We start from the raw sequence: 26,693 nt of genomic DNA, 5'->3' as shown, positions 1-26,693 counted from the left end.
ACCTCTTCCCTTCTCCTGGAAAAGGTGGGCATTTGGAGAAAGTTGGCAAAAGAAGATTCTGGCACTCTTGAAACTGGAGCATCTGGAGCATCTGTACAGATTAATTCTCACTTCTGCTTCCCTGGCCGTTAGCCTTCTCAATGAAGAGAGAAGATTTTGGAGTTGGGGGTGGGGGAGAAGTTTGATATAGAATGAGATGCAATGACAAGAATACTAGAATTGAGGTCCCAGGGCCCAATACCCTCTCCTTGGTAGATCTTTCCCTTCTTGAGGCATTATCTCTTACTCTTTAAAACCAAGGACCTGGACAAATGAAAGCTGGATGAACACTTGTTGGGAATATTGTCAATGGAAATCTGGGTCAAGGTACTGGTTGGGCTAGATAGTCTCTGAAGCCCCTTCCAACTCAAATATCTTGTGATTAGGAGATTTCAAAGTTCCCTTTGAGCTCTAAATAGGCTGATCTTATGGGTAGATCATTTCAAAAGCCTCCATCCCAGAGATGAATTTAGCTAGCCAGCCAGCTAGCTAAATTGTGCTTTGTCCACCTTGATTCTATAGTTTAATATATCACCTTAAAAATTAGTTAACAAAAAAGCCTGAACCCACCTCCCCAAAATTGATGGCAGGCATATGTCTGCTGGTAGAAAAAAGCCATTTGCTCTCTAGCTCAAACCTGTGAGGTCTGCTGAGAAAATAAGGGAAAAGTCAGTACTTGAATACTGCCTTTTCCTTGAGGTAGTCTTAGTCAACACTATTGAAATAGTTAGCCCCCTCCCCCCCAAAGAAGAACAAGACCTAATCAATGACAACATTGTAACATTAAACATTCTCACATTCTGTAAACTGCAAGGAAATGCATCTTTAAATTCATACAGAAGTATGTGCATTGTGTTGAAGGTCATACATTCAACTCTGTCGTGAAATAAATATATAGAAAATGAGTTTTTTTTAAAAAAAAAAACAACAAACAAACAAAAAAGATTCTTGCTAGAGGGGCAGTGCTCGGCTGCCTCCATCCTGGTCTCGGCTCTCCTGTTTTCTCCTAGCAAGCCCCTCCTCCCCCTGGCTGGGGGCAAGGCAGGGAGCTGGGGGGTTGGGGGGACACACGCTTATTCCTTGCTCCCACTCGTCTTGCAGGAGTGCAGAACAGCTTTAAAAAGCAGAGGCAGCTGCTCCAGCGGCACATTCACCATCTTTCCTGGAGGAGGGGAGGGGAGGAGAATGAGTTATTACAAAACCCAAAGTCCTTTTTCTCCAGGTAGTATTTTAGAGGAGAGGGACCATAGAAACACTAGGAAATGCCCCAAAGCTCTGCTAAGTTTTGTTGAAGAGCCTGGGGAGTATGTTGGCTCTCTCTAAAGTCTTGTATTCATGTCTTTGGGTGATTCTGTTAGAGCTGGACAAGTTATTATGATACAGAATGTTAGAGATGGGAGGGATACACACACAGTAGAATTTTAGAGGGTAAAGGTTCTTTTAAAAGATAGACTGAATAGGAAGGGATTTTTGAACTTAGAAAGTTAGGATATACAATGTTATGATATAGAAAGGACTAGAGAATGCTAGAACACTGAATTTTAGCCCACAGAACATTAATGAGAGAAAAGATCTTGGAACTTTGAATGTTAGGAGTCAACAGGACCTTGGAGGATCACCTTGTCAACTCCCCTCATCTTGTGGATGAGGGGAATTGAGGTCCAGGAAAAGAACAAGCGACTTGGCCAAAATCTCCTGGTGGCAAAGATGTGGCCATGTCTTCTGTCTTCTACTCATATGCAAAGAATAGCAGAAAGAGAATTAAGAACTTTCTTTGAAAATGCCTGGAGGATTAAAGCTTTGGTGACAGTGGGTGGGATTGGGAAAGAGAAATAAGAGTGGAGAGGGGAATATGAAGGGGGAAAGGAGAGAAAGAAAGGAAGAGGAGGGAAGGGCAGGGAAAGGGAGAGAGTTACCTGCAATATAACGTATCTCTGGTAAACACATCATTAGATCAGGAAAACGATTTGGCTGATGAGGGTACTTGTACTCGGTGAAATCCTGGCAAATATACCAATACCGCTTGTTCAACTGCTCCAGCTGTGAGGCATTTGTCAGGCCCCTGATATCTGAGGATGCACCATAAATGGTTATAAAAAGACTTTTAGGTTGATAAAGGAAGTTTTAAAAATGCACACATACGAATGCAGGTGAAGAGGGAAACATGAGAACCATGTTCAAGTATCTATAGGGAGATGATTTTGGAAAAAGAATATATTTGTTCTTCTTGGTCCCATAGGATAGAACTGGGGACAATGAGTGGAAATTACCAAGAGGAAGATCTTGGCTCTAAATAGGAAAAACTTCCTAATGGTTAGACATGTCCAAAACTGAAGTGGAATGCTTTGACTGAGAGTGAGTTTCTTATCACTGAAGATTTAAATACAAGTTGAAGACTGGGGATATTGTAAGAATTTCTAACTTCAGGGAGAGGTTGAACTTTAAGCCCTCTGTGGTTGCTTTTAGCCCTGAGATTCTGATTCTTTCTATTCTTAAGTTTTTAAAATAAACTTAAAGGAGAAGCAATGTATGACTTATAGGCTTCAAATCTTAGCTCTATTATTTACTACCTGATTAAGCTTGGGAAAATCAGGTCACCTTTCTGAGCCTTAATTTCCCTCATTTGTAAAATGGGAGTGATAAAATCTACACAATTATCTCATGGGGCTATTTTTGAAAAAAAATTGTTTTGGTTATTATGTTCTTTTGTCAAACATCATTGAACTGGAGCATTTCCACATACATGGGAGAAGAGGAAAAAGATTGAAAAAAAGATTGTAGAGAAATCTACTAATCTCTATCATGTAAAGGCCAAGTTTAAAAACTCAAAATATTAGCCTCAAAGCTGTCCAGCCTTTCTCCTTCTGAACTTCCTTCTGCTCTCTTCAGCATTTAAAAAAGATGCTATGATCCTCTTTCTTTCTTTTTGGCATCTCTATAACTGGCTGTCTTCTCCTTTCTAAATTTTGAAATGAGCAAAAAAATCCTCCCTTTCTAACAAATAAACATATTTAAGTAAAAAATAAATGCAGACACCAGACAAGACATGGTCAAAAATGTGTATGTCAATCTGTCCCTCAAGTCCTTTGAGACCACTGGGAGGAATGTTCTTTGTAGTTTTTTGTTTGTTTGTTTTTAAACCCCTTACCTTCCGTCTTGGAGTCAATACTGTGTATTGGCTCCAAGGCAGAAAAGTGGTAAGGGCTAGGCAATAGGGGTTAAGTGACTTGTCCAGGGTAACACAACTGAGAAGTGTCTGAGACCAGATTTAAACCCAGGACCTCCCATCTCTAGGCCTGACTCTCAATCCACTGAGCCACCCAGCTGCTCCCTCTTTGTAGTTCTTAATAATCATGATAGTTTTAAGAAATGGGAGCCACTGATAAATAAATGGACAATTCTTTTTCTTTCTGAGAGGGGCTGGGCTTTGCCCAAAGGAAATTAAAAAGATGAGAGTAAATGAAAAGAGTTTCCAGAGAGGTTTATAAGGAATAGAAGTGGTCTGCTTAAAGAATGTACTTTTTAAAAACCCTTACCTTCTGTCTTATTTTCAATTCTAAGACATTAGAATGTCAAGGGCTAGGTGATGAGAGTTAAATGACTTTCCCGCAAATAGGATGTATATGAGGCCAAATTTGAACCCAGGTCCTCCTGACTTGAGTCCTAGGAGCTCTAGCCACTGTGTTTCTGTGCTGCCCCTTGACTGAATATTAATAGTGACTACCTTACTAGGTTTTCAAGTGTACAGCATTTGCCACATTCTCTACAGAGAGGCAAAAAGACATTTCCAAGGTCACATAGTAGCCATGTGGTGGAGGCAAGATTAACAACTCTATGGAAATCATGGTACAAACATTACTATTCCTGTGCCCTAAATGAGGAAACTCGAGTAGCCTGCCCAAGGTCCCATGGCTACTAGGCGGAAGATCCAGCGCTCACAAGACCCTTGTGAGGGAAGGAGTGTAAACATTATTCTCTTCATTTGACAGATTGGGAAATTGAGGATCTAAGAGGTACACTGACTTGTCCAAGGTCACAGAGCGAATAAGTAGTGGTGTTGGGACTTGAAAATAAATCTTCTGACTCTAAGTCTTCCTTATCACTATATCTCTAATAAATGGCAGAGCAGAAATGTATCCCTGGAGCATGTAGCCCAGAGACCAGAAAAGAGTGCTTTAGAGTTAACAACGAAGATATAAAGTATGCCATGCACCTTTCCAGCGCAGAATAACTTTTGAGAGAAGGAAAATCTAATGCTTCATTCATCTGCAAACAGTATTTTTGTGCAATACTCTATTGCCACGACTGGGCTTCCAGAACAACTGGCAATCTGTCACATCAGTCTTATCTAGGCCGGGTTCATCAGTCACTCTGTTCTTCCTCAGCTGCTAGTAAACTGGGGACGTATTTTACATGACGCATGTACTGTCCTTGGTGTCTATGTTTAAATGTATTAAATTGGACTAAACAAAGTGGATTCTCTTCCTTCCTCCATGAGTTATAGGATTGCTGCATTTCAATTTTCGAGAAATACTGGATGACTTTCTCTGCACTAAGGGGAACGTGAACTTTCAATGTGAGCATGCCTGTTTCCTAGAATGTGAGAGGACTTGAACCCAAAGGGAGTTTAGCAAGAGCTGAAAGGGGCATTAGAAAATTGAGGCTATAGAGAAATGGCTTGACCAAGATCACATGGTAAAATAATAAGAGTCAAGATTTGAATCTAGGTCCTTTGACCCCTAAGTCCAAGAATAAGCATCTAGCATAGGAAATCCATCCTTGATGTCCTCCTCTCCCAGGGTAGCCTGTTGCAGTGTGAGACAGTTCTCACTGTCAGAAAGTTTCTCTTTACAATGAACTAAAGCTGGCCTCTTCAAAACTTCCCTTCCACCTAGTTCTGTTGTCTGGAGCCAAGTAGAAAAATCCCTCTTCTACCTGACAACCTTTTAGATATTGTCATATCATTTAAATGATGTTTTATCTCATTTTTCCTCCCCAGTTTCTGCTTCAAGCTAAAACATCCCTAGAAGCTCTGATCACCCTGCTTATTGCATGGTAGCCAATAGCTTCATTGTCTTGGTTGCCTCTTCTGGATACACTTGCCCAGACAGAATCAGACCAGGTTAAACACAGCCAGGCATTTCCTTTGACATGGACATTCCATCTCTATACCATCTATGTTGCCTCTGGCTGCTCTGTCCTCCTAGTAATGGACCTTGAGGCTGCAGGCCACTAAATCTCTCAAAATGATTCAGACATTTGCCTTGATTTAAACTTGTCCAACTGATTTTGCTAAACTCAAGGGTAGGACTTTTTTTATTTCCCCTTTTGAATTTTACCTCTTTAGATCAAATTTAAGGATGTGGGTCCCAGTTTGTAGAGCTAGTAAAGGAGGGGTGGGCTTGTCGCCAAGGTAGCAAGTAACTGAAAAGGGCTTCATTGCCATACTCACCTTGATTGAGGAAGTTGATGGCTTTCATGCAAGCATATTCCTCATTGCTGACCTTCAGTTGGTGAAACTTTCGATACAGGTAGATCAGACGCTCCATCACCTCCATCCCTTCTTCACTAAATCTGTAGGGAAGATGAGGCCAAATACTTCAGGGGCTGCATGGACTGTAGCATCAAGGAGTCAGGGGCAAGAATGATAGACTGACAAATGGAATGGATATTAGAACACACAATATGAAAATATGGAGCTAGGACTTAGAATGTGATCCAGTAAAACCAAAAAGGAAAGGAGATATCATATAGCTTGATCTCTTCATTTTACAAAAAAGGGATCTATGACTAAAAGAAATTTAAGATCACACAATAGTCACAGAGTGACTGAATAGAAAAATGGAGATTTTAGTCTAGTAGATCTTCTCATTCTAAACCCATTGTTTTGTTTTTGTATATATTTTTTAACTTAAAAATATTTTTCCATGTTTACATATTTTATTTTCTTTCCCTCCCCTCACTCCTCTCTGATCCAATAAGCATTTCCACTGGGTTATACAAATGTTATCACTTATTCCACAATTTTCACTTTCTGTGTATAATGTTCTCTTGGTTCTGCTCATTTCGTTTAGCATCAATTCTTGGAGGTTCTTCCAGTTCATATAGAAATCATCCAGTTCATCATTCCTTACAGCACAGTAGTATTCCATCATCATCAGAGACCACAATTTGTTTGGCCATTCCCCAATCGAGGGACGACCCCTCATTTTCTATTTTTTTTTTTTTGCCACCACAAAGAATGCAGCTATGAATGTTTTTGTACGAGCATTTTTTATTATTATCTCTTTAGGGTACAAAATTAGTAGTGGGTATTGCTGGATCAAAGGGTATGCCTTCTTTTAAAGCTCTTTGGGCATAGTTCCAAATTGCCTTCCAGAATGGCTGGATCAACTCACAACTCAACCAGCAGTGCATTAGTGTCCGAATTTTGCCACATCCCCTCCAACATTTATTATTTTCCTTTACTGTCATATTGGCCAATCTGCTAGGTGTGAGGTGGTACCTCAGCGTTGTTTTGATTTGCATTTTTCTAATTATGAGAGAATTAGAACACTTTTTCCATGTACTTATTGATAAGTTTTGATTTCTTATCTGAAAACTGCCTATTCATATCTCTTGACCATTTGTCAGCTGGGGAATGGTTTGAATTTTTTTTTTTTGTACAACTGACTTAGCTCCTTATATATCTGAGAAATTAGACCTTTGTCAGGTTTTTGTTGTAAAATTTTCCCCCCAATTTGTTGCTTCCCTTCTAATTTTGGTTGCATTGGTTTTATTTGCACAAAATCTTTTTCATGTAATCAAAATTATTCATTTTACATTTTGTAAAGCTCTCTCTCTCACTTGGTCTTAAATTCTTTCTTTTCCCATAGACCTGGCAGGTATACTATTATTGTATGTTCACCTAATTTACTTATAATTTCCCTCTTTATATTTAAGTCATTTACCCATTCAGAATTTATCTTGGTATAGGATGTAAGATGTTGATCTAAACCTAATCTCTCCCATACTGTTTTCCAATTTTCCCAGCAGTTTTTGTCAAATACTGGTAAATCCAGTGCTTTTAAAACTACTATCATACCTCCTCTTCACTCCAAATTCCTATCCATTCCTTACAACCCCAATAAACCTTGTGTCCATCTTTCCCATTGGTACCTGATTAGTTTTTCTAATGTACAAATCTGCTCCTGTCTCTCCAGGGTTCAAAATCTATAAGTGGCCACCTGAATAAAGCACGAGTGTCAGACTATGGTATTTTGAAGTCCTTCACAGCCAAGTTACTTCCACCTTATGAGGCTTATCTCGTACTACTCCTCAACCACTTGCAACATGCTTTAGCCAAGCTGAATAATATATAATCCTTCATGTAAATCCACTTTTTTCTCACTTTCCTTTTGTTTAAGATCATGAAAGAAGGAATGTTTGAGTCAGAAAGGGATCGATCTTAGCCCATAGAATGTAAAGAGAAAGGACAACTTTTAGCCAAGAAGGCTGCCTAAAGAGAGGCAGACTGGCCCAGTTTCCACATGGCTCACTCCACTCAAAATCTGAAATCATCACTAGACAAAATAATGACCAAGAAATTCAGTGAAGAAACTAAGTGGCCAGTTTCACCCTAGAAGATCAAAAAGTCAGTCAAAAGACTGGGCAATAAGAAAGGCATCCATCAGTAAAGTCAGGGCCAGTATACATAAATAAACTGGCAACCTCACAGTTCAAGCAAAGACAGGTCAGAGAGAGGTTTGCCTGGCTCTGGGTCTAGAGATGACAAGAGTGGAGGGCTTCTCTGAGAAATTTCCATAGTGGTCAGAATCTTACCATGGGGGTCCTGGAAACACCAGGGAATAAGAGTAACCATGTGATAGAATACTATTGTGCTATAAGGAATGACAAACTGCTTGATTTCTATAACTAGAAAGACCATGAACTGAGGCAGTGAAATAAGCAGAAATAGGAGATCATTACACACAGAAACTGAAACATTGTGGGAAGATCAAATGTAATCGACTTTGCTACAAATAGCAATGCATTGATCTAAGATAATTCTAAGAGACTTATGAGAAAGAATACTTTCCACAGCTGGAGAAAGAACTATTGGAGTAAAAATGCAGAAGAAAACATGATTTATCACTTGTTTATTTGGGCATATGATTTGAATTTTTGGTTTTAAAAGATTACTTCTATTACAAAAATAAATAATATAGAAATAGGTTTTGAGAGATAATACATGTACAATCCAGTGGAACTGCTTGTCAGTTCCAGGAGCAGGAAGGGTAGAGGGGAGGGAGACAACATGAATCATGTAATCATGGGGGGAAAAATAAATAAATGTATATATATTTAAAATAAAGAGTAACCAGGATGGCACTATAGTGCTGAGATCACGATAGCCTAGGCACACCAGGACTTGAGGAGGCTCAGACCTTAAAGATCCAGGAGGATCTGACTGCAAAGGGTGGAGGTCAGCACAAGAACCCAGGTCAAGAGTAAGCAGGACCAACTACCTTACCCAAAAGCACAAAAGAAGCTATGGAGACTGTCCTGGCACAAAGTCTTGATTCAAGAATTAAAGCTGCAGAGATGAGTAAACTAAGGAAAACACTGACCAACATTAAAAAAAAACAACACAAAAAAACTGTAGACCCAGAGATATCCAAAAATTCAGCTTGAAAGTAGAAAGTTACTCAGTAACAACTACAAGTAGAGACTCAAAGGAAAAAAACAAAGATTTTTCCACAAGGATTACCATGACAACCTAGAAGCAAAGAAGGAAGAGATAAAAAATGAAACAAAAACTTTTGAAGAAATAATTAGGAGAACAAATTGCTCAGAAAAGTGGCACTTTTCTAGACAGAAAAAAGAACAAAATTAAAAAATTGAAAAAAAGAAAAGAAAATGCAAAGTATCAGAGATGTAAGTGTGGAATTGGGGGTAAATCAAGGATCACTAAGCACACACTTACAGAGAGCAAAAACAACTAACTGACCTGGAAAATAAGAGAGATAATTTAAGAATCTTTGGAATCCTGAAAACTATGGTTATAAAAAAAAGCATAGAAATAATATTTCAAGAAATAATAAAGGAAAGCTACTCAAATCTGTTAGAACCAGGAGGAAAAGCTGGGGTGGAATTCACCTAAAAGTCTAAAAGAAGAAAAATATCCTAGGAATTTTATAGTCAAAATCCAGAGCTTCCACATCAAAGTAAAACAAAATAAGACAAAACCCACAGGTATCTATAAAGGAGTTCCAGTTCCATAGTCATATCAGACCCAGAAATTTCTATTATAAACAGGAAGTCTTGGAATATTATATTCCAAAAGGCAAAAGAAAAATAATCACAAACAAGAGTGTCTTACTCTGAAAAGCTGAGCACAATCCTCCAGGGGGAAAAAGTGGAATCATGGAAAAGATGATCTTTAAGCATTTTTGAATAAAGGACCAGAACTCTTATTTAGCTTTAGCCTCAATGCTGAGTAGGAACTTCAAAAAATAAACACAAGAGTCAAGAGAAATCTAGCGAGGTAAGTTTACTTGAGCAGTTAGAAAAGTGATGATAGGGTGCTAACATTCTAAAAGGGGAAAAAAAACAAATATCCTTTCAGAATCTTAATGTCTTTAAAGGGAATTAATGAAAAACAGAGAAGACCTGGGGAAGGGTGGAGGGTAGGAATTGTTTTCTAAGAGTTTTAAGAGGGCAAAGAGAAGGGAGAGTAAAAAGAATACACTGGTGCAGAAAGGAGGAAGAAAGGGTATAACTTACTATATTTCACAATGGGTATGCTTGAGAAGAAAATATAAACTTGAAGAAAGGGGAGATGTATGTATTAAATGAATCTTATTCCTATGTCGAATAGACAAGGAGGGTTAAAGAGAGAGAGGGAGGGAGGAAAAAGAGAGAGAGAGAGAGAGAGAGAGAGAGAGAGAGAGAGAGAGAGTGTTAGTTAGTTTGGTGTAGAAATACATTAAAATCAACAGGGAAACAAGTAGGGATAGTAAGGGGTGGGAATAATAAGCAAAACAAACTTCCTGATCCTGAAGAGGGAGGAGAGTAAAAGGTTAAAAAAAGCATACAACTACTAAGGGGGTACCTGTCAATTGGAGAATAGATGGACAAATTGTGGTATCTGAATATAAAAGGAAGACAAATTTAGAGAATCCTAATTAGTATGAATTGATACAGAATAAATAAAGTAAGCAGAATCAGCAGAACAATTTATAAAAGAACATCAATGTAAAGAAAAACAACTCTGAAAGTCTTCAGAACTCTGGTCAACATAGAAAGATAGGACTCAGGAATAGAAAATATTCAAACCAAAGGGATTTTAGAGATCTAGTCCAAGCTCCTCATTTTTTAGACGTGAAAGCTTTACCCCACCGAGTAAATTTGTAGTGAATAATATGACTTGCTGAAATTCCCAGATAGTAAACGATAGTGGCTAGATTTGAAACTGATTCTTCTGACTTCAAGCCCCAGGCTCTTTTAACTATACCACATGAACTCTTGTTTGATTACATACTAGAGTCATCTAGGTTTGTGTCTTTTCCCCTTATTGGTTTGAGTTTTCTCACATCTTACTCTTTAACATGCATTCTTTGATCCAGGACACTGGTCTTCTTGCTGTTTCATAAACAAGACACTTTCCCTCTCAGTTCTGAGCATTTTCTCTGCTGTCCCCCATATCTGGAATGCTCTTTCTTCTTATCCCTGCCTCCTGGCTTCCTTTAAGTCCTCAGTAAAATCTCCTTAATTATAGTGCCTACCCTCTTTTAATTATGTTTTCTTTAGCTTATTTGTACATATTTGTTTGCTTGTTGTTGTCTCTCCCTTTAGACTATGAACTCCTTGAGAGAAGAACTGCCTTTCAACTCTTTTCGTATTCTTAGTGCTTAGAATAATGTCCAACACATAGCAGGTACTTAATAAATGTTTATTGAATGCCTGGTGATAATTTAATTAGAGTAAGGACCAAACATCTAAATTTTGCATCTATCCCAGCACCTGAGTCTTGGCTCTGCACATGGTAGTTAAGTGTCAAATAGATGTGTGTTGGGTTAATAAGCTACATTTCTATAGCACTTTTTAGTTTACAAAGCACTTCATTACAACAATCCTATAAGTTAAATTAGTTTAAGTGTTATTCCCATTTTTCAGCTGGGAAAGTTGTGGCTCACAGAAAAGAATTGGGACCCATCTTAGTAAGCAACAGAGCTGAATCCCCAGAACCCAGCTCTGAGATCATAGGTCACACTGCTAGTTATTGGCAGAAATTGGAATTTGAACACTGGTCTCATGATTCAAAGCCAAGAACTGGGCTTTTTATACTATACTGCACTTTCTCTTGCCAAATGGCATTTAAGAGTGAATTCCTTCAAATCATTTCCAGACACCAAGTGTTATTGCCATTATTTAACTTTCTTTCTCTTGCTGCAGTACACTGGAAGATTACTGAGTCTGGATCTAGGAGACACCTGAGATAGAACCTTGGTTCTGCTACTTACCTGTATATACCAGGGCAAGTCACTTCCCCACTCTGGGTCTCAGGTACCTCTTTGGAAAAACAAGGAGGGTGGTCTGGATGATCACTAAGGTTCCTTATAGCTCTAAATCTTAAACTTCTGAGCTACTTCTCTTCTCTAAGGTTCAATATTCCAGTCTGTAAAATAGGGATATTACTTGTACTACCTACCTCCCTACCTCATACAATTCTGTGAAGATCAAAGGAAATGGTTTAAGTCAACCTGAAAGTATTATATAGACATCAATCAGCTCTTCTTCTTGCTAAACTGAATCATGGAGTTTTAGAATTGGAAGTTCCCTTTGAATGTAGCTGCTGGGGGCAGAAGATATCTTTGGCATTATTTAGTCCAATCCCTTTATTTTATAGCCATAGAAACGCAGGCCTAAGAGATGTGATATGATTTGTCCAAAGGAATATAACTGGTGATTTTTAGAGCTGGGACTTATTTGGAACCCAGGTCTCCTTACCCCCAGTGCAGTAATCTTTCTACTAGTAAAAATATGCATCTGACATTCTGATGGATTACAGTGGAGGTAATTGGAAGTCAGTTCAAAACTTATTTACTTGTCCTTTCCCTTCTGTGATTATTGGAAAAGTTGGGGCTTGAATTAAAAACAACTTTGTCATTTAAGCCTCTCTCTTAGGGTCCACTGGGCACCCCAAGTCAGACCAGTCTATTTCTGCTTCTGATCTGTCATCTTGGGCCAACTGCTTTGCCAGGTGGAAACAATATTCAGGGTCACAGGTGGGAGCTCTTGAGAACCAAGAGAGAGATTACAGCCAAACGGGGGAGGTAAGTCCTTCCCTGGGTGAGAAGAGAACTTGGAAAGCAAGGAGGAGAGGAGGAGTGCTGCAACTGCAGGCATACTAGTAGGACACTGAACGTTTTCAAATCAAAGAGAAATACCAGGGCATACAGAGGTGGGTTAAGGCAAGTTACAAATACTCCTTAGAGCCAAGGATTTTATTTCCATCGTTATTGGATTTGGAGTTGGAAAATCTGGGTTCAAATCCTACAGTGTACTACACCTTTATGTCTGGGGGCAAGTCATTGTCCTTTTATTAACTATCAGTTTCCTCCAAAGTCAAATTGGAGATTGAACTAAATGACTTTTCAGGTCCCTTCTTGTTATAAATGATATGGACTCTCTTATCATCATCATGAGATTAGGAAAGGATTTTGCAAACTTCAAGTATGATATGTGTTGTTATCTTCATTGATTTTATCATTTATAAGGTTTCTAGGTAGCATTGCATTTCATTGTTTTACTAGAATTGATGTCTTTCTCACTGTGATGGAGATAACCCTGGACTCCCTCTGGAGGCCATATCAGCAGTGTGTAAATTCTGACAGATGGAAAGATCTGGTGAGAGATAGCCTATGTTTCTGTCATCTGAGGATGACACTAGGTAAATGTGGAATGGCTCATCACAGAAAAATCAATGAGCAGATCAGTAAGTCTCTTGGCCACAGTGATCCATAAAACCAAAGAACTGAGGTGGTTAAAATAGATATCACAAGGAGTACAGAAACAATCGCAGATTTTTAAAAAGTATTGACAGTTAATATAAAATTCTATAAAGAAGTTGCTTTGAAGAGACAGTTGCCATTGAAAAGGCCCTTTAGCAAAGGAATCTGCTAATATCTTAAGGATTATAGGATTTAGAGCTGGTCAAAGTCCTTATAACACAGAATGTCAGAACTGGAAGGGACCACAGAACAGAGAATGTCAAAATTGGAAGGGATGCTTGTAAGAAGAAATTATGTAATCCAACCCTCTCATTTAAAAGAGAATTAAAATTCATCGCAAGGATGTGAAGTGACTTGTTCTGGGTCATACAGCTAGTGAGCCATACAGTGCCTCCCCACTCCCTCAATATTCAAGACCCTCTGATTCCAAGTTGGAAGTTTTATCCAATAAGCCTTAAAGTTTCTGTGTTGTTGAGAGAATGCCTATCTTATTGCACACTGAGGCCTTCTCAATGCCTTGCTATCTTCTAGGCAATAGGAGTCAGAGGCTTTTGAGTAAGGGATTAAGATCCATACTCTCCCTAACATGGTTATGGATGATAAAGCGCTCTGTAAACCATCAAGTGCTACAGAAAAAGGAAATGTTATTATAATGATTGAAGCTTCCTTTCTCTAGCCCACAGACAATGCACAACCTCTTTTGGGAGCTCCCCAGGACCTGAAAATGGCCACTGACCATTGGCTGTCTGCCCCAGTGAGCTCTGCCTCATCTCCTTACATACTTGCCTGCTATGTTTCCACACCTCCCCTTTTCAAACAAAGCCGCTCTCTGTTCTGTGGGGCACCTACTCTTCCCCAGCTCTGGCTTTCCCTCCTCCACAGGCTGCCCTCGCCTCAGGGTTCTGACATCCATATAGCCTCTGGCTACAAATTATCAGGATTCAAAGCAAAAAAAATAAAAGCTAAGACAAATAAGGTCTTTCTTCTTTTCCCCATTCCTGTTCCACAAGTATAACAGGACAAGGAAAACATTCTCCGCAGGTTCTCTGAAAACCACTGGACCATTTCATCAACAATTGAAACTGACATTAAATAAATTATGTCTCATTAAGGATGTTGGGAGACCAATTCTCTTCTGAAACGTAGTGCCCAGGGCTGGATACGATATTCTAGATCTAGTCAAGCCTTAGCTTTCTCCCCTATAAAAAAACGGGGATTAGACTAGATGGTCTTAAAGTCCTTTCAAGTCTTGGCATTTTAAGTTCTTCATTCTAACACTCAAGGTTTGAAGATCCCTACTACATGGGCTCCTTCCTAAGTGTCTTTTTTCTCATATTCTATGTCATAAGGTCTCTTCTAGCTCTAATAATCCATGATTCTGTAACACTTTATTCTTTTACCACTATCTGTATGTCGTCATTGCCAAGGGACGGAAGATGTCAAATGATTCTAATGGGGCCAAGACAGAAGAATCATCCATAACTCATTCCCATGAACGGGGTTAAAAACAAAACAACAAAAAAAAAAACAACCCAACCCAGTGAAAAGTAAAAGAAAAATTTACATGCTAGTTTCCTGAGGCTTAGTGAATGGTATCCTGAGAACAGTAGCAGGATACTGTGAGGGAAAAGCACTAAATTTCAAGAGACCTAGGCTTTTAGCTGTTTGGTCCCTCACTACCTCTGTGATTATGAACAAGTCATTCCCCCTTTCAGCTTCAATTTTCCTTTTCTGAAAAATGGTGTCCTTATACTATTGAATTCTGAAAAAATGAATCCTTACATTATTCCACCCAAAGAGTTAATGTAGGAAAGCTATTCTCAATCTTAAAGAGATATAAAATGGAAAATGGTCATTATTATCCCTTCCCTTCTCTGAATTCTATTCTCAGATCTTTTCCCCTCTCAGAAGTAGACAGAAAATCTGTTCCTATCCCTTTGATGAGGGCTAAACAACTTAGCAGAAAAGTTAGACCTCTGAATCAGGCTCTTATCAAATTCTCCATGGTCAAGGGAGAGTCATTCCATCCCCTGACTCAGTTTCCTCATCTGTAAAATAGGAAAACACATGCTTGTACTAGCCACCTCAGAGGGGTATTGTGAGGAGAAAATCACTTTGTGAATTGTAAATTGCTACAGAAATGAGTGGTGATATTGATGATGATGATAATGATGAAGAAGACTACCATGGCCTGGATTTAGCAATTTAGGAATAAAAGCCTGGGATTCAGAACGATCTATTAAAAGAGCGCTAGCGGAATCTTAGCAGCAAAGTTCAGAAGAGCTCATTAGGGCCAGGAGCAGTCACGGGCTGGTGCTATAATCTGCTTTAAATCAAACTCACAAAGTCTCACTCTCTGATAAGAGACTGATTAGGGGAAATAGCAACCATAAATTTGATCTAATATTAGCAAAGCAAAAAAAAAAAAAAAAAAAAAAAAAAAAGAAGAAGAAGAAGAAAAGAAAAGAAAAGAATTGCTCACAACTGAAACTCTTTTTTCACCTTGAAGTTGTTAAAAGGTAAAGACATGGCTGGGAAATGGAGGTAGAGAGGGAGCAAGAGAAAAAAGAGCCACTGCCTATTAAATATATACAGGCTCATACTTTAATTTTAGGCACATAATAGTCACTAGAGACTGTAGAGAAGTGTTTTACACAGTGAAATAACCTAGTAATCTTTTCAGTCCATTTCCTCCTGTAGTTCCTCAAATTTATCTTTATTTCTATTGACAAAAAACTATGTTGGATAATCTTTGGTGAATCTTTTGGTCTCCCCATGCCTCAGTTTTTGCATCTGTAAAAAACAGAGCTAACATTCTATGTTCCAACATTCTGTAATTTGAAGTCCTTTTAGTTCACAAGCCTGTTCTAACATTCTAAACCCTAGGCTTGGAGGGAAGAGATAAAGAGATTAAAATCCAACCTCCGAATTTAAGGCTCAGTTTCTTCATCTATAAAATAGGGATAAAAAAACTGTAGTATCTACTTCACAGGAGTGCTGGCAATCAAGTGAGAAGGTATGTGAAATACTTTGGAAAGCACTGTAGAAATGATGGCTATTTTTATCTTGGCATAATGTTTTTATGTCTTATGCTTGAAAGTTTGTGCTAATGCTAAAATTCTCTGATTCTAAGACATTTTCATACTTAAGTCAGATACAGGACTAGAACATACTTGTTAATTCCTTCTAAACAGGTTGATTCCACTAAGGGAAAAAAAAAACCCACCTCTTACTATTCAGTCTCATTGTCTTTCACTATATTCTTGTTTCCCCTAATTCTAGGAGAATAACACTCTGGGGGCAGAGGGAGTGCTGGGCCTCACTAAGCTCATATCCCTAGAGAACTCAGGCTGTGAACAGCTCTATGATATCCCCTGACCTGTGAAGTGACTCCAAAAATTCATCACCCTGGAATGAACAGCGCCCAGCAGCTGACCCTGAAGAGAACTCTAGACAAGCCAAATGCAAACAAGGATTGCTGGCAGCCATCTAAGCAGAGCCTGACAATATTAGGATAGGCCGCCTGCTATCCAAACAATTGGCTGCCCAATGCTAGGTCTGAAGAAGACCCAAAAAAGGGATAAAAATAATTAATTAGCATCTCTGGCACTGGTTAGGTCATTCAGAATCAGATAGCTTTGTTTACTAGACAGAGTGTCAACTTGGTTAAATATACTGTCATTTATATCCGCCCCCTCCTCTACCCAAGTCTTTAAAGATCATTTATAATGGAATATTATAACAAGGTCAGGAAGACCCAACCTTCTCCTTTCATTAGCCTCCCAGAAGAGCTGCAAGTATAAAAGCTTGCAGATCCAAGTCTCTGATGTGGGTCTTCCCTTTTTTTTCTTCTCTTCTCTTTACCTTCTTTCCTGATGACCTCATCAGTTTTCACTGGTTTTATCTCTATCAAGATGACTCTACTACACATTCAGCCCAGTCTCCTGAGCTCCACTACGGCATTATCAGTTGCCAATTGAATATTCCAAATTGGATGTTCCAGAGACATCTCCAACTCAACATGGTGAAATCAGAACTTATTCCATTACCCCTCAAACCTATCTCTTTTCCAAATCTTCTTATTTTTGTCAAAAGGTACCACCATTTTTCCAGTCACTTGATTTTGTAACCTTGGCATTAGCCCTACTCCTCATTCTCCTTCATCCCATACATCTAATCAGTCAACAAATCTCATCATTTCTATTTTCATAGCATCTCTCCCCTCTACTCACAAAGCTACTACCTTAACTCTGGCCTGTATCACTTCTCATCTGGGCCACTCCACTGGCCACCTGATTGGTCTCCCTGTCTCAAAGGTCTTCTTACTTTGATCCATCAGCTCACAAAACTGCCAAAGTAATTTTGCTTAAGCACATATATGACCATATCATTCTCTTATTCAAATTCTAGAGGCTCCTTAATTTCTAGGATAAAACAAACTCTGGATTGGCATTTGAAGCTCTTCATAACCTGGCTCTAATCCAGCTTTCAGTCTAGATCAGTGATTCCCAAAGTGGGTGCCACTGCCCCCTGGTGGGTGCTGCAGCAATCCAGGGGAAGCGGAAATGGCCACAGGTGCATTTGGGGGTGGTGATAGTATGTGATAGGGGGCGCTAAGTAATATTTTTTCTGGAAAGGGGGCTGTAGGCCAAAAAAGTTTGGGAACCACTGGTCTAGATGCTACTTTCCTTCTTGCATGTGATGGTCTGGCAAAACTAGCCTTTTTACTGTTCCTCACACACCAACTCCTATCTTAATAGCCTTTGCACAATCTATCTTTATTTCTGGAATTCACTCCCTTCTTATTTCTATCTCCTAAAATCTCACGATTCCTTTAGGACTGGCTCCAGTACCATTTTTTACACTTAGCCTTTCATGATCTACTCTACTGTTGCTAGTGTCCTCCATGACTACCTTGTATTTATTTTGTCCTTATTCTGTGCACACTTACCTTTGTACATTTCCTAGTAATAATAACAATGCTAATGGCTAATATTTATAAGTATTCACTATGTGCTATGCACTGTGCTAAGTGCTTTACAATTACTATCTCACTTGATCCTCAAAAAAACCACCATGGGAGGTAGGTGGCATTATTATTTCCATTTTACATGTATGGAAACTGAGGCAAACAGATTAAGTGACTTACCTAGGGTCGCCTGACAAATTAATGCCTGAGGTCATATTTGAAATCAAGTCTTCCTGAATCTAGGTCCAGCACTCTTTATCTTGTACCAACTGGCTCCTCTGATAAGCTCTCCAAGAGCAAGGCCTGTTTTATTTCTGCTTTTGTCTCCCAAAAGCCTAGCACAGTGACCTCAATGTAGGAAACCTTGATGAGCACTTATTGATTGATGGAGCATTAATATACAATTTCTTACTGGTTTTATGAGCTTTACTAGGTTCCTTTTTGAGAAGAAGCTGTATTTTGAGAAAATGCTCTGTTCACCAATATTCATATAGAAAAAACCCTACAGTTTGGCATCACCAGCAGCAGAGTTGGGCTCTATAGCTTTTAGTTTTGCTATTTTGGGCAAATCACCTAACCTCTCTTCATCTGTTTTTAAATCTGTAAAATGGGAGAGGAAGGTCAGGGTCTACACAAACATTATCTCTGAGACCCATTTAAAGTCTAAATTCTATCAGTCTGATACTTTCCTTCCCTAACCCTTACTGGCTCTAGGATTTTCACACTTGTCTTCTTGCTTTTCCACCTCCCTATCAGTTTTTATCCTCTCCTGTCAACAGACCAGTAGCACATGGGATACAGGCACATGGTGAGGTCACCCTAGGGGGATCACTTGCTTGGAAGGGAGTGATGATTACCACTGGATGATATAATGTGAGATCCAAGGAGAAGGGCAAAGATTCTGTTTTCTTGATTGACGCAAACACAAAGGTAATTCTGTTAAATGATCCTCTGATGATCAATATCAGCAAGGACATAAAATTTACTTGCTAGAGGTATTCATCACTGTCTTACAGAGAGTATCTAAATGGAAGAGGGTTTCCTTATAGTAAGATCCCCTTGATGTTCCTCTTGGACAACACGATGACATGATATTGATTATATCAAGTCCCATAATACTCTTCAATGAGATGCACAGTTACTCAAAGCACAAATCTAACAATCCAGATAGGAAAAGCCAAATATATGAGGACCGTCCATTGACCAATCAATCAACAAGCATCTATAATGCACTGTCAATCTTCTGGGTGCTAGGGATACAAAGAAAGTCAAAAACACCATCCCTGTCCGAGACAATACACAGATAACTATGCACACAGAAGACACTCAACAAAGAAGATGGAAGGTAACCTCGGAGGAAAGACTCTGGGGAGATATGGAGGGGGTGAAGGGGAAAAGAAATGAAAGGAAAAAAATGTGGATCTTGGAAAGTCCTCCTATGGAAGGTATGGCATATGGCAGTATGGGCAGTCACTGAAGTTAATCATAATGATAACCGACACTTATTTAGCCCTTTAAGGTTTGCAAAATGTCCCAACATACATGCTCTTATCTAACACTGGAATTAGCCCATCCATTGTATACGTATCTCAGCCAGGCTCTGCCAGTGGATGAGCTGGCCTAGACCTGGATGAGGGAAAGAAAGGAGAAGGACAATATCTGGGAAACTGCAAAGCATTTTCAATGATAGTGAGCTTTTCCATGATACAAAATCTATTTTATAATAGCAACATTCTCCCAATAATGCTACATGGCTATGAATTGTGAATCAGGGCTGACATAAAGGGGCAATGGCAAGTTTCAGTGCAACACATTCATGATAACCTGCAAAAGTGACATAAGGAATATCCATCTGATAAATATATAAGAAGGAAAGGTGGTGAACAGGTAACAAAGGAAAATCAAGGCATGGCATGATGGAAGCTCTGAGTACTCTGCCTAAGAAAGCTAGGAAGGATCTAGGGTAAAGCTCCCAGTGTGTTGAGTAGACCCTCTCCAGAGAATTTACAGCCAAATACCATCAAGAATTGCACAGTATGATAGAGCAGATTGGAATGTGCACCACTGGAGGGAGCCCCACATGGAAGAGGTTGAAGAAGTGTATCATTAGTATCATTCTAATGCCATCACTCTAAATGTTTAGATCTCTGGCAGTTTGGATATTCTGAGTCAAATACCCTCACTTAACTGAGTTGTTAAGGGCTCAAATGAAATGGTGTACTTAAAACATTTCGTAAACTTTAGTGTTAAATAAATCATAAGTCAGTTATTGTCATTTAAGCCTACAACATCAGAGTCCATCATATTTAAAATTCATGTGGATTATTTTCACCTATATCTATCACCTAACTCTCTGTGAAACCAAGTGTCCCTAGAAAAGAAGGCTTATGGGACAGCCAGATAACTCAGTAGTGAGCCAGATCTAGAGATGGAAGGTTCTGGGTTCAAATCTGACCTTGGATACTTCTTAGCTGTGTGACCCTGGACAAGTCACTGAACCCCCATTGCCTAGCCCTTACCGCTCTTCTGCCTTAGAACCAATACACAGTATGGATTCCAAGACAGAAGGTGAGAGAGAGGAAGAGAGAGAGAGAGAGAGAGAAAGAGAGAGAGAGAGAGAGAGAGAGAGAGAGAGAAGGCTTAGAACCTGTTAATGAAGGCCTCTCTACCCCCATACCTGTGCAGCTCTTCATCAGAGGGCGAGTACTTGGAGGTCACATCCGCCAGCTCCCCAAAGATGTGCCTGCTGTACACAGTGAGGGATGACAGCAGAATGAGCTCCTGCCACGTGGAGCTCAGGAGGCAGGTGTAGTCCTTGATTGAAAGCTCGCAGAAGAATGGCAGCTTCTTAATCCAAGCAATCTGCCTGAACAGCAGCTCATCTGCCAGGCGACACAGCAGCGCAAACAGCTCAGCCTGAGTCACAGTGTACCTGGCAGCACAAACAGGGTGGACTGAGAATTTGCCAAATCAACACTCTTTGTTTAAGGGTGCTGGGGAGGGGAACTTCACGTAAATCCTTCTTCCCAAAAGACTTGGGCTGTAGACATCAAGAGAAGCTCCACATACATATTTGGAATAGATATTAAGAGTTACAAACTAAATTAAGAGTCAAGCAGAGAACAATAGTGAAAGCTAGCATATCTCCGGAGCTTACCATGTGCCAGACACTATGCTGGGCACTTTATAATTATCTCATTTGAGCCTTACAACAACTCTGCAAGGTGGATGCTATTATTATGCTCATTTTACAGATGAGAAAACTGAGGCAAACAGAGGTTAAGTTGCCCTGGATCACACAACTAATAAGTATAAGAGGCTGGACTTGAGCTCAGCTCTTCCTGACTCCAGGCCCAGCATTCTACTATGTCACCACATAAGTCTATGGATTGGGAAAGAGCTCATGACTAAGCAAGTGATAAAGAGGATCATGCAAGATAAAATGGGAAATTTTAGTTATAGAAAGTTTTATTATAAACAAAGCTAATAAAGTAAAAATTAGAATAGAAACAAGCAACTGAGGAAAAAGTTTTGCAATAAGTTCATTTCAAGATACACACACATACATATGGGGAAGGAGAGGAAAAGAGAGGGAGAGGGAGAGAGAGAGAGAGAGAGAGAGAGAGAGAGAGAGAGAGAGAGACAGAGAGAGAGAGAGAGAGAGAGAGAGAGAGAGAGAGATTTGAGAATAAATTCGGATTTATAAGACTAAGAGCCATTCTCAAATAGATAAATGTTCAAAGGATATAACATGCCTTGGCAGTTTTCAAAGGAAGAAATTTAAACTATTGACACTTTTATAAAAAATCCTCTAAAACAGTAGCATCAAACTCAGAAAGAAACAGGAGCCACTAAACTGTATATAAGGATCCCTGAAGGCTATATGTTGGCTTAGTTTTAAAAATGTAATGTTGCTTATGCTTTATTGTATTTTTACTTTATTTTGCTAACTGTTTCCCACTTACTCTTTAATATGGTTTGGGTCCCACTCAAGAATAAATATTATGAGCCACATGTTTGACATCTCTGCTATAAATCACTAATAATTACAGAAATGCAAAATAATAAAGCAAGTCTGAGGCTCCACCTTCCACCTATTGAATCGGCAAAGTTGACAAAAGAATAAAACAAGGGGCTAAAGGAAAACAGGGATGCTGATGCATTGTTGGTGGAGCTGACAACTAGTTTAGTCATCCTGAAAAGCAATTTGGGATGATGCCCAGAAAGTGAGCAAACTTGTGCATGTTCTTTGAAACCCAGCTATACCACTACCAATCCTATACCCCAAAGCTATCATGGAAAGAAAAATAAGGAAAATGGTCTATATATAAAATATATTTATAGTAGTTCTTTTCCAATTAATCAAAAATGGGAAACTAAGAGATGTCCTCCCACTGGGGAATGGCTAAATAAGTTGGAATACATAAATGGGATATTATTGTGCCACAAGATATGAGGAAATGAACAATTTCAGAAAAAACTGGAAAGGGCAAAAAGAGTAGAACTAGGAGACCAATTTAGACTATGATAATAATATAGAGTAAAACAATTTTGAAATGCTTTAGAAGTCTGAAGAATGAAGAGGAAGCATTTTACTCCCTTCCTGAGAGAGAGGTGGTGAACTTAAAAAGCAGAAACGTATCTTTGGATATGACAAATGTGGGTTTGCTTTGTGAGACTATGTATTAAGGATTTTTAAAAAATTTGCTTGGGGCTGGGTAGAGGAGGGAGTAGGAGGGAGATTTTTTTAATTTAAAAAAAAATTCCTTAAATAAAGACCAAACAACTTAGTCTGGCAAGTTAATTGATTGCTCCAAGTAGTGACTTTTATCCTGCTGCCCACAGTGTCCCCTAGTGGTGAGGACCCACAGGCAGTGGCAGCAGTGGCTATGCCTACTCAGGGCTAGAGGCTCAACAGAGAGAGGCCCAGGTAGCCTGCTAATGCTGGACAGGCCTTTAGAACACAGCGAGGCAGCTCTGAAGCACAGGAGATGTTAGCATAGGGAAGAGACCTGAGAACACACAGGGGGACTATGAGGAAACAGAGGACCAGGGAGTTCAAACAACTCTGTCCAAGATCATGCAACTGGATGGGGACAATGTCCGATCTAACCTGGGGCATCTCTGCCGCTACTACTACTCTGATGTCTTTTGCTGAATCAGCCCATTCTGGAGGGGTGGTGTGATCCTTTTTGTTTTTTTCTTTTGGAAATAACAGGTCCAGCCCAGCTGGAGCTCTTGAGAATGGCTACATTAAGGGTAGCACAAGCATTATTGCCTCCATTTTACAGATGAGGAAGTGGGGAAGGGGGGTAGGGAATTAACATTTATTAAATGCCTACTAAGGCCAGTCACTGTGCTGAGCAGCTTACATTTGATTTCACAATAACCCTAGGAGGTAAGTGCTCTTACAATTGACTTTTTATAGCTGAGGAAACTAGGGCAGATAAAGGTTAAGTGACTTGCCATGGGTCACATGGCTAATAAGTGTCTGGGACTGGATCTGAACTCAGGCCATCCTGGCTCCAGTGCCCTCTCCACTGTGTCACCTAGCTGCCATGGTCACACTGAGTGGGTCCCACTCAGGTTTCCTGACTTCAAGCTCTGCGCTCTTTCCACTGTGCTGTTTGGCATCTATAAACATCTCTGAAGTCTCAGATGTTAACAAATGAGCTTCAATGTAAACTGTTCAAATAACAAGTATTTTAAGCTCCAGTCTCTGCCTCCCTTGCTCGCCAGGGTCCCACTGGCATCTAAGGAGAGAAATGAGGCCCAAACCCCACCGGCTCTCAGTGCCCTCAGTCGGGAGTCACTCACCCATCTTCAATCAACATGGGTGTGCCCAGAGGTTCCAGGTCCTCGGCGAGCACCAACTGATGGATCAGGCTGTGGGACTGGGGGTCCAGGCTCCGGGCTTGGGGGGGCAGCAGAGGCGAATGAGCTGAATAGCTAAAAAGGTGCGGTATATACTGATAGTGTGGGGGCACGGGGGTGCCCATGTACTGCTCCCTGAAGGCAGTGAATCCATTCAGCTCCACAGACCTACTAGAAGAGAAAAGTTTCATCTTAATCAAGGCAGCTGCAGGCTTGACCATCTTGCATTCACCTCACAGCACTTGAAAGAATGAAGTATACTCATCACACTGGTGCATTCGTCCTTGGCACCTGCCCAGGAAGGCTACAAGCAGCCACGTGTGGAGAGAAGAGGCTTCGAATGAGAATCAGGAGGCCTTATTCTTGGGGGTTAGAGCTAACCGAGGAGGGTGAAGAAATGGAGACCCAAAGAGGGAGAATGACTTGCTCCAAGTCATGGCTAGTGAGTGGCAGAATGGGGAGGGGAGTGCAGGTCTTCAAATTCCAGATGTGATGACCTTTCCCACAATGAAGTGATAAAATCAAGCATCTTCTGAAATATCAAAAGTATTAAGGCACATTTTTAGACATTTTTAAAGTTTACAAAATGCTTCCTTCACTACAATCCTGTGAAAGACTTTTGTTCTGCCTGTTTCAGCTCTCTCTACTCCAGTCTTTCCTGCACTCAAGGCTGCCAAAGTGGTTTCCTTTAAGTGTAGCCTTAACCACACCACTCCCCAATTCATTGAACTCTAGAGGCTCCTGGCCTACACCTTGCTTTTCAGCCACTGGACAATATTCTTTGTCCTGCCCACCGTGACCTTGGCAAACTGGACTTCTCTCTTTTCTGATGAACCTCCACCTCCAAACATCCTGCCTTTTTACTGGCTGGTCCATATGCCTGGAATTCAGTCTCTCCTGATCTTGGCCTCAGAATCTCTCTCTTCCTTCAAAATGCAGCTCAAGTACTGCCTTTTCCATGATGCCTTCCCCAGCCCCCCAGCTTCTAAGGTAGTATCTTTCCTTCCCTCCAAATCAGGATTTATTATCTTTATCATTTTCCTTTATATGCTTATTTGTATCTGTGTTGTCTTCCACATTAGGGGAAACCTAGCACAGGGCCTAGTGAAATCTATTACATATTGTAGAGGAATTCTTTTTATAACAAATCATTGATTGTTTTCATGGGCTAAGAATTCTCCTATTAGTGTGATGTGTATGTGCTTCTTTCCCCAGGAAATGAAGTCTTCACTCCAGTGAGTGTTCCATTGCCATGTTGTAATTCATTATGATAAGGGGGTTATTTTAGTTCACATATCCTAAATCTTTTGGGGCTTCAATTTCCTCACTTGTAAGAGGTGGTAAAGGGCTGGTCCCACACAAATGATCTTCATTTCCCTACCCCAAACCCCACTCTGTTTAAATCTTTCTAGAACAGAGTAGATTGATGGAATATTAGAGCTGTAAAGCACTTTGGGGCTGCTCCACCCCAACGCTATTTCAGATAAGGAACAATGATGTCAGATGAGTTCCAGATCTAATAATGATTACAAGCCACAACTCCCCAACCCCACATCTACCTTGTAGAAAAGACAAGTGTTGGGTTGTTTTTAAAATAGGAATATGTTTCTCTAGCTTTTTCTCTCTTCAAAGAGATATCATTTTATGGGAACTGCCTCTATTCTGGGTGAGTGTATATCTGAATATATATATATATATGTATGTAATAGTCAGGCTACTTTCCCCCTCTAAAGCTGTTTCTCAGAGTTAAAACTGAGGGGGAAATATCCACACTGACTCACGAAGCCTCCTAGAATGAGAGCAAGTATTATTTATCTTTGAACGGTTCCCTGTTGCCTAACAAGTCAAGTTTCAATTAATTAGTTTGGCATTTAAGACTACCCACAATGACATTCCAACTTGTCTGTCCTGCCTTTTTTTACGTCACTTCAAGACAAACTGGACTAGCCATGTACACTTTTCCTCCCTCCCTATCCATCAGCGCATCATCTTTAATCTTTGTATCCCCAGCACTGAGAAGACTCCACTGCATGCAGTAGGAGTTTAATAAACATTTGTAGAGATTCACATGGAAAAAAAGTGCTTGGGAACCATGAGACATGAGTCTGAATTTTGCCACGAGCAAATTAACCTCTCACCAATTCTATTCTATAAAATAGGGATGATGATACTCCTGGCACGGCATAAGCTGAATTCAAGTCTGGCCTTAGACAGGCACTAGCTGTGTGACCCACGGGCAAGTCACTTAACCCATCTACCTCAATTTCCTCCACTGTGAAATGGGAATAACAACAGTACCTATCTCCCAGGGTAGTTGTGAAAACCCAATGAGATAACATTAGCAAAAAGTACTTAGCATAGTACCTGGCACATATTAGGAGCTATATAAATGCTTCTTCTTTCCTCCTACTCTTCCCTTCTCTAGTTGGGTGGAAAGTGCTTTGAAATCTTAAAAACGCTATAGAAGGGGCAGGTAGGTAGCTCAGTGCTTAGAGAGCCAGGTCTAGAGATGGGAAGTCCTAGGTTCAAATCTGGCTTCAGACACTTCATAGCTTTGTGGCTCTGGCCAAGTCACTTAACCCCCACTGCCTAGCCCTAACTGCTCTTCTGCCTTAGAACTGATATTCAGTTATCTTCCTGGGTCAATAAGATTATACTTTCCTCTCCCTTTTAATCTGAGGTCTCCTTCTATGCTATTCCCTATGCCTAAAATGGATTTTACTCTTACCCCTGCTTAATTCCATTAGTTCTACTTCTCCATAGTAAAATAATTTCTTTCCTCCAAGGTCCTGCTCATGTGGCATTTTTTGTGAGAA

At 39.9% G+C, this 26,693-nt stretch overlaps 1 protein-coding gene across 1 annotated transcript in view; it reads right to left on the bottom strand.

Annotated features, from left to right (window-relative positions):
• Positions 1–928: 928 nt before the first annotated feature.
• The window catches only part of NR6A1 (nuclear receptor subfamily 6 group A member 1), a 64,705-nt gene continuing 38,940 nt past the window's right edge, over positions 929–26,693 (bottom strand). The window contains exons 5-9 of the mRNA XM_044659750.1: positions 23,821–24,045; positions 20,681–20,935; positions 5,492–5,613; positions 1,956–2,108; positions 929–1,201 (exon numbers count right to left, since the gene is read on the bottom strand). Coding sequence (XP_044515685.1) covers positions 1,113–1,201; positions 1,956–2,108; positions 5,492–5,613; positions 20,681–20,935; positions 23,821–24,045 — 844 coding nt within the window. The 3' untranslated portion in view covers positions 929–1,112. The remainder of the gene's footprint in view (positions 1,202–1,955; positions 2,109–5,491; positions 5,614–20,680; positions 20,936–23,820; positions 24,046–26,693) is intronic.

Source organism: Gracilinanus agilis, chromosome 2, assembly GCF_016433145.1.
Source record: "Gracilinanus agilis isolate LMUSP501 chromosome 2, AgileGrace, whole genome shotgun sequence".
NCBI classification, from domain to species: domain Eukaryota; kingdom Metazoa; phylum Chordata; class Mammalia; order Didelphimorphia; family Didelphidae; genus Gracilinanus; species Gracilinanus agilis.
The sequence above is the reverse complement of the archived record's forward strand: the minus strand, read 5'-3'. Positions and strand labels throughout refer to the sequence as shown.